General features: G+C 39.4%; 1 protein-coding gene across 8 annotated transcripts in view; it reads right to left on the bottom strand.

Moving 5' to 3' along the window:
- The window catches only part of MAP7 (microtubule associated protein 7), a 116,718-nt gene that overhangs the window by 16,319 nt on the left and 88,243 nt on the right, over positions 1–12,156 (bottom strand). For 6 of the 8 annotated variants that reach the window (XM_032983117.2, XM_032983120.2, XM_032983118.2 and 3 more), the window contains 4 exons: positions 8,336–8,449; positions 5,035–5,183; positions 2,331–2,446; positions 1,647–1,927 (listed from right to left, as the gene is read on the bottom strand). In XM_032983117.2, the coding sequence (XP_032839008.2) occupies positions 1,647–1,927; positions 2,331–2,446; positions 5,035–5,183; positions 8,336–8,449 (660 nt within the window). The remainder of the gene's footprint in view (positions 1–1,646; positions 1,928–2,330; positions 2,447–5,034; positions 5,184–8,335; positions 8,450–12,156) is intronic. The other 2 variants (XM_032983119.2, XM_032983122.2) reach the window with 1 other exon arrangement.

Genomic DNA, 12,156 nt, shown 5'->3' with positions numbered 1-12,156 from the left:
CTGCACTGACCCCTTCTCTAGATTCTTGCGTTCAACCAGTGGCTAGGTTTTGGCAGTTTGGGCCTCCCTCTGAAGTACAAAGCCCCACATGTAAAATGCTTAGCCTGAGGTCTCAATCTTTGGTCCAGACCTCTGGCTTTGGCAAAAGACATCCAATTTGAAGAGCTGCTCACCACTTTGACTATAGTATACATCTCTTTCACCCCTCTACGCTACTTGTTTCTTTGTTGTGAATACAAACTACTTGACTTTTGAATATCTTTATCACACATAACTTGTTTCCATACCATGTGACCTTGTCACAATCTCAAATATTGACTGACTCTGCAAAGAAAATCAAGTTTCTCTTCCTCCTGAGCTTAACTGTCAGACTACCATGACGATACTTCTCTGGTCTGTACCTTGTACTGGGGAAGTATAACTTGTAAACATTTGCAAAGTTATCTCAGTAGTATTCCTGAAATCATTTTAAAAGGAAGCTTTCTCCTTGAAAAAAAAAGCAGGCAAATGGTTTTCAGAAGAGCAGTGAAAACCCATGCTAACATGGTAATTATCTCATATAGTCTTTACATTCCCATGGACAACAGATGCATTCATTTATTATTGTAAATCTCTAGCTTCTTGTGGGGTCACACCTTGTGTGGTAGGACCTGGGTATCAGATTGGAACTACTGTAATGGAACTTCTTGGAACAAAAGAAATCAATTCACATCAGGTCTTCCTGCAGAACAGCCACCCCCAACTACACATCTTGCAGTTAAATGCCATATTATTAATACTTAAAACTATTTTCTGAAGGACAATCGCAGGGGAATCCATGAATTTTAAATTCAGAATCTTAAGTAACTTTCCTGGGAATCCCAGTGTTCACAATGGCCATTCTATCCCATCTGAGAGACAGACAGTTTATGCCATATTTACAATGGACTAAAACGTCTGCTAGAACAAACTTATATTTTTAATTTTCAGATTTACCTTTTGCCCTTCCTACACTTTATGATCATTACTTTATTTTGTGTGTGCATCCCTCTCTGCTTTTTTGCTTTTCAGGGTTCATGTGGGTTTTTGATTGTCTGTTGGGTAATTTTTTTTTTTAAATAACTAATTTTACCCCCAAAAATTTGCCTATTCATCTTCATCCTTCTCCTTGCTTCTCCTCTGCATTCTACTTTATCCTGTTAATCTCTCCTATGATGTGGTACTCTTGCAATATTATAGGTAAGATGGCAGTGTTACCAGCACAGCTGTACTGAGTGTCTAGCAGAGGTGGACATTCTCACTGCTCACACTACCTTATGTGATGGCTTCCTGTACCATTAGTCTTCAGATCATTATTATTCTGCTCCAACAGTCTGAAAAGCAGCTGTGTCGTGATGTGAGGGACAAACCCCCAGTCCGAAAGGGCAAAGACGACTGCTATGAAGCCACACTGTGAGGCAGGTCTGAATGTTGTTTTAATTGTTACAAGCAGGAGTGCTTCAACCTGTTCACACTTTCCTCATAATGAACACACATCTGCAGGAACATTCTGAAGTATTTAACATTTGATAGAAAACTACCGAAAGCTATGTTGTGTTAGAGAAAGAGCGTGAAGAACATAAGAGACTCTCAAACATTCCTTAACCTAAAGGAGGATCTCTCCTTACCTTGTGCAAGGTCTGCCTGGACAGCAGGCTCTTCCCGACTTGCAGGTAGTCCAGCCCCTGCTGGAGTTCCTTTACTGTCTTCTGTCTTCTCCTCATTGACCTTCTCAGCCTCCTTTTCTGGTCTTTTCTTCTCACTCTCTGGTTTGACCTCTTTTTTGATAGGCCGGATATTGCCAGGAGAAGGAGGACGTGCCTGAGCAGAGGACACTTTGGAGGAGCCAGGTGGGGACGTTATCTGCTTAGGTGTGCCAGGCAAAAAAGGCAAAGACTTTGATGCATGCCTGTGTAACCAGAGAGGGACAATCACTGTCAGACATGCTCTGCTGGACACCACCTACACATCATTTCTACAACTACAATAGCTAAAAATAAAACAACTCCTCTATTTCTCTGCTATCAAGCAGGACTGCTGGAACAACTGATGAGCTTTCATGCAAAATGCTTCTCTTTGCCACTTGCTAGTTTCATGAGCACTGAGCCAAGCCAAGAGGGAAGACACAAGGTATCTTCCTACATCCCCTTCCTCAAAGCATTAGTAACATTTTTCTAAAAGCAGGACTGCCTTTGTTGCAGAGAGAAAATGTCTATGTCACCAACTAAGTTTGCACTGTTTCACATTTAATTAATGGAACAATCAGAGCTGACTATAGCTCAAACCCCCAGCTAAACATGTACTTGGCTTACCAAACTGGAGAGGGAGCTGGTGATCTAGCTTTGGGGTTGGAAGAAAAATGACCTCCTTTAAAGCTGGCTGAGAAGCTGGGTGACAAATGGTCTCTCTCCTTTTCTTTTTTGTCAGTCTATAGTTCAGCAAACAAAAAGACAAAGTCAAGACAGAGTTCACACAGCTAAAGAAAGCAATGCAAGCTCAGATAAGGGTGAGGGGTTGGGGGGCTGAGAAAAAAACAATGCTGAGTCAGTAGTTTCTACCGCCTGTTTAACAAGTTCATTAATACAGCCCCTGTAATCTGACACCACCTTTGTCAGTAAATATGCATTTGACAACAAGAATCCTTCTTAATCATGTTTTCTACTGTCCTAAGATGTAATGGGCTAATTTGTAAAGGCTTATTTTTACACAGGCAAAAAATTACCTGTTAAGGTTTGATCTTTGCTGATTGCCACAGAGCACCTTCCACTACTCCCCATAAACCCAGGATTTCATTTGAAGAGCAAAACACTCCCCCCGCCCCAACACTCCCCCAGGCTCTCACTTAGTCACAGTCCCTATATAGCACAACCTTTTCCCTTTCATGCTTGTATGTGAACATCACAGATGCCCTCAATGGTGGTACAACAGTTAACCTATTCTTTTTTCCTTGGATGATTTAACAGCACATAATTTTGTTGCCACTGATTCTTATACATGGTAGTGATTTCCTCTTTTTCCTTCTTTATTTCTCATACTAGGATTTTATTTTTTAAACTGTTTCTATTATAGATCTGGTGTATTAATAGAATTAATGGTTTAAAGGACTATATCAGAATTTAGCCATCTGTGTACTTTCTCCATGTAACTATAGATGAAAAACGGGTTTTTGGAGTAATGAACTCAGACTCTGAGAGTCTGAAGAATGGGAATACTGGAGAGTACACTGAGCTGCCACTCAGCCAATATGATGCAGAGAGGCTGCTACTCACCACCTTGGTTGGGGCTTAAGCACAACCCCTGTAGCGTGTGTACCACGCTGCTTTAGAACCCCACCAGCTGAGAGCTCTGCAATGATCCTCCCCTGCACTGAAAACCAGATTAACGACTGGAAAAGAAAGACCAAAAACCACTTCATGAGCACATAAACCCTTGGTTTATCTTCAGAAATCCAAGAGGGTTTTTGGGGTCACTATGGTTAAAATTGGTTAGTTTAAATTGCCAAAAACATTAATATTAGTAATAGATGGTCTCAATCCTTAAGTCATTACTCAAGCCAGCTCTTCTGTAGTATAATTTACCAGATATCTACTGATTAATATGAGTTATCAAAGCATACACAGCCAGAATAAATCCATTACAATGAATAAGAATTTTGGCTCACGAGCAGTAACTCTCTATATTGATCTACTTCATAAGTCTCAAAAACAGAGCATCAGACATTTTTTCTTAACATCAATAAAGCAAGAAACCAAATTCCTACAAAAGTTTACAGAAGAATAAACGATTCTCCACACCATACAGGCTACTGAAAACAGCTCAACTCAGCCATTTTGTATTAGTAACATTTTTACATTGTCTCCTCCACCAAAATGTACCAACCTTTCTCCTTTTTAATTAAAACAAACAAACAAACAACAAAAAAAAACCCAAACCCCCAAACCACTTGCAATGAGAAAGACCCAAGAGGTGTTAAACCAATAGCCTGGGAGATGGCAATGAACTATGCACATACCATGAGATTTCTCTACAGATACATCCCAATGCTGTGCCTTAACTTAAACCTCAATTTAGGCTCAAAAGCCTAAAAGATTAAGTACCAGCTATGATTCATACCGCTTTCATTAACACTGCTTCCAACAAGGATGTCAATAGCAGCATTGCCTCTTGACATTTTGCCCATCAGGCCAAATGAAAATGTAAGCCCCTCTTACACAATCATTTGCAGAGATGACTTCACTCTTCTCACACTCTAAAACTCAGACTGTAGAGTACAAGTTAAAATACAACTTCAGCAAATGATATCTGAACTGGAGCTGACCGCATCCCATTGGCTTGGAGCACCATCAAAAGGAATTCAGTCTGCCTGATTTTCACTGAAAGCTCAGATCACAGCACTGCTACCAAATCATTCGGAATGAGCAGGTGACCTGTGGGAAGCCTTGCTTACAAACCATGCTCCTTCTCAGTGAGGAAGTTTACTAGCCTGGCCTGCTAAGAAAGTAAAGTTGAAGTGACAGTGCTCTGTGCATTTACGTATATAGACATGTGTGAGTGCATTTCTTTCCCCCTTTTTACCCAGAGGCTTAGGTGAATTTGCTAGAGGTCTCAGAGGATAGCAAATTCTACAGGCTTTGTGAAAACAGGTTGCTGGGAAAAACAGATTCCCCACTGAGGGAAAAGCTGCAACGTCAGCTTGGGCCTTAAAAGGCAGCAAAGAATCCACCTGAGAAAAGGGCACACACACTGTGAGTGCCTCTCTGCCTCATGAGAAGTTAAGGCATCCACTGCAAACACAGGTATTTTTCAACATGGATTCCTTGGTGCATAATCAGGCCACATCACCACATAATGTAGTATATTTCAGTTAAAATTCAGCCTACTATGAAAAAAATTGGAAGGGGTGGGGAGAGTGCAGAAGAATCAGTCTTAGTCAAGTACCCTTGCAGCTGTTCCAGTCCTCACAAGCAATGCAATCATGGCATGAGACACTGGCTTATGTACAACTGGCATGCTTACCCCTGCCAGATGCGTTGTTCTCCTACGTCCAACAGCATCAGTAGAGGCATAAAGTTTTGCTCGGTCTCCTGGATTCCTACAGTTCATGGCCTTGTAGGACAGAGGACTGATGGGGCTGCAAGATGCTGAACGGGGACAAATGGGGATAACTACAGTGTTGGTTGGTTTTGTTATTTATTAATTTTAATTACAGAGCAGCATTGGAGAATTGACAGAGGAAAGTCAGCAGGAACAGAAACAACAGAGAAAGACAGAAAAGAAAGAAGGTATTAATACACAGAGGATTGACTAATTCTCAAGTCAGAACCATCATTTGATACATTAGCTTCGCCATACATATAGTAATAATACAACTTCAATAGGCACTCATGTACTTTTCCATATGTAAACTAAAATTTTCTTTTAAATACATTAAGAAGTATGCCACATAACTGGGTAGTAGAAAGTAACAATGTTTTTCTGTTAAGCCTTTATACAACTGGTGGTTCTGAAAAAGCAGCAGATGCAATGACCCGTCTGACTAGCTTAGTATATGCATTGGCATGAATTCCAATTACATTTGCAGTAGAAAACAATTAAACTAAAACCAGAATGCCTATTAATTGGTCTTGGAAGTGGACAAAAATAAAAGGAGACATACACAAAAAGATCAAAACACATTAACAATACAAAACAGTTTCACCTAGGAAATCAACGAAATTGCTGTCTACAATTTTTAGCAAGTGAAGTGTTTTTAAAAGCCCTCGGAGGAATATTTGAAGTCCATCCATTTAAGAACTTTTCATATCAGATATATGGTGTTCTGATTATATATTTGAAGAGAACTGTAACACTGTAAAATGTATTATGGGGAACTTCTTGCAGCAAAGTATTCTTAGACTTTCTCTTCATTTAACTGAAGGAGAAGACTGGGGAAAACTATGTTATTACTGCAGAGCTTTATTTGTCTGCTCCTGTTTGTCTTTTCTGGTCATTTAATATAGGCTTAGCATAATTATTATTCAGCATGCTACTTGAAGGAAAAGTAGAGCTTCTATGTAATATCTTCCCTCAGTCTCCTTGGTGAAAAGAAACCCAACATTTCTTGCCTGTAGATCCCTCTCTGAGCACACTTGAAAGAATGCGGTTCCACATACAGTTAATTCTTCCAGTCCTACAACAGTACAGCTGCTGTTACAGCAAGAGCTCATAGACTTAACAGTACTAGTGATGCAAATTCTCCTGCACTGAGATTAACATTATGAATAAAGAGAGCCTCATTTAAGTGTTACAGCAACAGCACTCATTCTTGCCTTATAATTTACAGGGAATTTATGTTTAATGAGGTATTATGACTGACTTAAAGTAAATAAAAATCGAGAAACAAGAAAACAGGGGTTTTGTTCATGTTTTTTTTGGCTGAGTGTATCTAAACCAGATAGGAGGCAGTGACACAACATATAATTTAAACAGCTTTTTACGTGGCAATTTACATGGTTTTGATGCTCTGTGAATCAATTCTCTTGCTGCATGCCGATTACCTGAAGTTACCACCAAGGTTGACATCATAAGTATCATAAGACAAGCAGTTAATTTTCATTTGTGATGTTGCCAAACAATGTTTCAGGAAGCACTCCCAATGAATCCTGTACCAACAGGATTACACCTATTCAGAGGAGCTTTTGGAGTGTTATTTTAAAAACATTTTGGTTTTGGAGGGTTATTTTAAAAAGATCCAGACATAGTCTTATGCTGGATGTCCCTAATAGCTCACTTTAAATTTAAGGACACGAATCCATATTTTATTTGATTTTTCTTTTGATTTTTTGCATTGTAATTTATCTTTACAGCCAAAGGGCAGGGTAATTTTCTAGGGAATAATGACAGGCTGGGATGAGCTGAGTGCTCAGAGCACAGCTGTGAGCCATTACCACCACCTGATCATTAATCTCCAGGAAGCATCCTGCATGAAGGGACTGCAGTTATTGCTCCCAGAGAATAATACCTGGAAAACAATGAGCAGATGGATTATTCTTCTGGGTGGTACAATTTCAGTTAGCATAGGGAAGGCATTTCAGGGAATTACCTCAGACTGATGACTGACAAATCAGTCATTCGTGCTATTTGCAATCCTTCTCAACATTCCACTCAGTTTAGAGCTTAGTGCGCAGTATAAATAATAGCAGCCACAAAAAAAATCTTCCCGCATGCTCCAGTAAAGTAACCACTTACAAAATTAGGACACTGCTTTTTCAACTATTCCCTAATGAAGAGCTGAATTTCTAATATCCTGCTTGGTAGATTGCATTAAGTATTTACTTTATAAACTGTTGTTTGTGAAGAGTGAAAAGGAATTCTCCACTATCTGCAGAATATCATCCACTTTTTTGCTCCTACAGCACTACCCCTGTGGAAATGTACTGCAGCTTAATTAGTTATAAGAGTTCTTAAGTGAAAGCTTCTTTAAAAGTAATCTTAGCAGATCTCTATTCCTTCTTACCTTCTATGTCCTTTAATTAGAATAAAAATCCTGACCATATCAGACTGGAAAGACTTGCCTAGATTTAAACATTCAGCATATGCAGCAATATACTATTGTAATGGTAAAGTCCCCAGTGCATGCATCCTATGATAAAATAAGAGGCAGCTGTCACCTGTCTAAAATACATGATAAGCAAGCATGACCTGGTTATCTTTTGAATATAGTTTTGCCTAGGCTTTAAGTTACCACCTAGCAATATTTTCACATTTCTGCATGTTACTTTTCCTCTCAGTAAGTACACCTGAGAGCTGCTCTGGGGTTGGCAGAGAACTTTACAATTATTATAACCTCACTAAACCCACACATGTAACTTCACATGTAGTAAATGCACTGCAACCAGGGCCTATCTTTCTACAAGTCTAACTTGTCCCACGTGGGAAGTGCCCTGGTAGAGAGTGAAACTATTATTTGCAGCAAGCAGCTCAAAGCCTTAGCAGTGGGTGTGCTGAATCAGCTCTTTACAACCTGGGGAGCATTTCCTTAAAAAGCCACAGACAGTGTGACATTGTTGCCCTGCGCGTGTTCTATTGATTTACTGCACTGATGAAGAGGCAAAAGAAATTAAGGAGAAGGTGGTGGGAGAATGAGAAAGAGGCATAGCAAACAACTGTACAAACAAGCTTTCATGCTGTCACACAACGTAATTATGGACATTCAAGCTCATTCTGGGATGCTACTGTACACTCATAGTTTGGTCAGTAACTTTACAACATCCCACATCAGCAGGAATCTGGAAAAATAAGTGGCTGAGATATGAAGCCTCTGTTCTTATAGGTTTACCTGCATCTCCAGACAATGCAGCTGTGCTTTTACTTCGGGCCAGGAATGAGTGAGTGGGCATCAGGAGCCTGCTAACGATGCTGCTCTCCCACGGACTGAGCTGCAGACGGCGAGCTGAACGTGCATCATACAAGCAAGATGTTAGATCAAACACTTTACAAATAATTACATGTTGCAGAACTATGAGTATTATCTCCTCACTGTTGCACACCATGAAAATCTTGAAACTGTCCTTTAGTGATCAAAAGCATACAATGTTTTGCATTTTATTCTTACTCTATTTTAGTAGAGGAATTCCTATAGGAACACATATATAAATATATATACACACTAGGTCTCTGGACAATGCAGCTGTGCTTTTACTTCAGGCCACACATTTGATTTGCGTTACTGACTGTGGCATTGTGGCAAACTGTTATCAAATTAATACTGATACTTTGCACATATCCCACATTCCCTATTAGGAATGACAGCATAACTTCTGTACTAGGAGAGCAGTTGCCACTCCTGAATACAGACTTTGACAGAGATGTTTGTGTCCAAATATCTTTCTACACATAAGGTATATAATCTTCTAGTTACAAAAAAGACCAATTAGTAAAACACCTTGAAAGTCTGCCAGCCTAACTAGAAAAAAAAAAAGGTTGCTTACTACTATGCAGAGAATTGTGTCAGAGAAAGAGGTTTCATCAAAGCATCGCAAAAGGATACAGTGCACCTCAACTGCAGATACCAAGCTCAGCAGTTCCAGTTGTCTCAGTAATACATGAAGCCACAGAATACAGTAAGTACATTTGATCATTAATTCTCTATCAAAAAAATCCCACTAATGATAATTTTCAATTTAGAACAGTAACAAAAGCCAACTTTTCACACTGTTAGTCTGTTCTGAAAACACACCGCACACTGACCTGCCCGCAATCACTCCCTTGCCTTGCTTTTCACAATACTGCTTCATGCAAATTTAGCTTGTCAATATATTCCTTTTGCCTTGTAAAATTTCTTCAGTTTTTTTTTAAATATTATTTAAACATTGATTACAGTGAAGTCGTAAACAAAAGAGCCCTATAAATGACTTTTGAAATTGAAGTAGAAGTTTGATACTCTGATGCAACAAATTGTATTATAATGAGCATCACAAACCAAAACATTCAACTAGTTCCCATAGTAGTTCATTATAATAAGCTCAGATCATAGCAATAATCTTGATGTTGCAAGTCAAATCAGGTCTTCTTACATCTCAGCATTCATTGGTCTTCGTTTGGTGTTTACGGCAACAAAACTGCAGTTTGAATTTATGAGGCTTAGTCTCTAAAACATTCATTGAAGTGACTGGCTGTAATAATCTTGAGATTAATTTGCATTTTTAAAGGTAGAGATCCATCACTTCTAATAGCCATAAAGTCTGAATATGTCTTTAATCTACTGCACACTGAGCCCCATGAAAAGAGGGGCTGATCTCAATCTCATCCTATGAAAACATAATTACCTAATCCACCCTCAATGCTGTTTTTCACTTCTCAAATTGCTCCCCTAAATTCTGCTAACTCAATAAGAAGCATTACTATAGAAATATAGGACTCTCAAACACAGCAGGCTCTCTGGATAAGCGTCCTTACACAATGTACTACTGCCAGAGCTCTTTGTGATTAATGGTTCTATTCTGCTTTGGTACAGATTATACAGAGACACAAAATACCCTACAGAGACTTCCATTACAGCACGCACGTTATCATTAAGCTTGCAATTTAACAATGAAGAACAAAATCACAGAACTACCATTAAACTGGATGCAATAGTGGTAAAATCTTTGCTTCCTTTCTTCTCCAGGCACCATGCTCTCAGCAGGATCACTGTTTAAAGCTACTGTTGCAGGACAACAGATTCTTTTTTGTGGTCTCAGGCTTTACCAGGCGGAGCTCACAGGCATGAGTATTGATGAGCCTGCAGAAACTCTTCTGACGTAGCTTAACACAAAGATCATACAACTTCAGAAAGCAATCCCTGAAATCGTAGGCCGCTAAATCAGTACTATGTATACTATCAACTTCTTGGTGTTCATCTGTACAGCTGTAAACAGCTGGTAAGTAAATGCCACACTGTAATACAGCCCTGTGGCCCAGATCTAGAACTTATACGTGAGGTCCCAGAGATGAAGCAGCCTCAAGAGGACAGCTAAGAGACTGATGACTTAGAACACTAAATTCTCATGTCTCGCCTATCCCATGTCACTTGCCCTAAAGGGGAGTATGGTTTAATTTTCGTTTCTCTTTGCCCCTAACACAGGGGAGCTTCTATCTGTATCATCTACTGGGAGCAATCGTGTGCCCACAGCATCCAACCAACAGCACTGAGGCAGTGTTTGGGAGCAAGCTAGCTGATACACACCAACAGTGAGCTAAGAGAGACCAACAAAAACTTTCTTCTCCATATAAGCAATGAGCCTGATTCAGAGGTGCCAAAAGAGTTTTACCTGGGAGCTTGGAGTAAAGACTCCCTCAATTTCTAAAATGGGTTTAGATCAGAGTTCATTTAAATACACCTTGGCTTTCTGGATCAAGGTCATCACATACTCATTCTTCTAAACGCTCAGCACCCTGAAAGCATCATATTTGACACTTTCAATACATATTCTAACAGTCATTAGCATCACCATTAACCTAAAAGAACCAAATAAACTTTTGTGCACCGAATTCCAAGTACAAGAGTATTAACACCAAAATGCATCGAACGACTTAACTTTGGTGTCCAATTCACACTGAAGCAAACTGAACGCAAACCAAAGAGCATCCCAAAATAATAAGATTGACTTTAAGACCATGAGGTCAGGGGTTTTTTTCTTGCTCTTTTTGTTTTTAATGCCATAGCTTGAGGTTTTCAAGATTTACTTCTTCAAACCATCTGACAGCAAGGGGAAATGATATTTTTTTGTTCTCATGATGTGTTACGCTATCACTCTTAGGGCTGTTTGCTCCGTTTCCACACAAGAAGCACATTCATGATAGGGTTGCTCATGCAGGCAAGTGCCCCTACCCCAGCTACAAGCAGGTTGGTTTAAACATATTAAAGATCTTTATAGCCTAACTTGTAACTGAAAAGCACACAAAGTCCCAGTCAGCTGGCAACAGTGAATTGATTACAATCATCCGCATCAGGATATACAAACTGAACACTAGAAAGTTGTCTTAGCAGCAGCAGAATAAATTTCAAGTAAGCAAACAGCAGCATCTGATTAGTTCTAGGACCAGATGGGAGGCAGGGATTTAACAGGTCTCCTCATGAGCACCACGAAGGAGACTCACTGATAACAGTGGTATTTGCTCATACAGAGCCACAAACATGGTGAGGAGTAGATGGGAAAGAACTCTGTGCTTAGATTCTCTTTCAACAAGAAACCATACTGGAGTCCCTGAATTTCTTCTATAAAGGTGTCAGACAAAGGTGATGCAGTGATCAAGACCATCACCTGTTTGAAAGAAAAAGCACTGCAGAGAAGAGGAGAAGGAACACAACTATGGTGCAAGTTTTGATTTTCAAAACTAAGAAAGTATGTAACACATACCTCATCTAAAGTATTATCCACTTGCTAAGCTTTCCTTAGAGAGCACAATTATCAAAATTTATTAGTCAACAGCAGCTTTCTCTACTTGAATATGTGTGTTCATGTTTTGTCACAGTTTCAACTGCTCAGACCTCTAACATAAAAGCATGCTGAGAAGCCTGTTCTAGTTTTCCCATAGTAAAATTTGATAATGAGCTATATAGCAATACTATATTTGAAAAGGAATTAGTCAATTAGTGAAAGCTTGTCTTTTGCTGGG

Source organism: Tyto alba, unplaced genomic scaffold (assembly GCF_018691265.1).
Source record: "Tyto alba isolate M040663 unplaced genomic scaffold, T.alba_DEE_v4.0 Super-Scaffold_22, whole genome shotgun sequence".
In the NCBI taxonomy this organism is placed as follows: Eukaryota; Metazoa; Chordata; class Aves; order Strigiformes; family Tytonidae; genus Tyto; species Tyto alba.
Note: the sequence above shows the minus strand (reverse complement) of the source record. Positions and strands in the feature narration are given on the sequence as shown.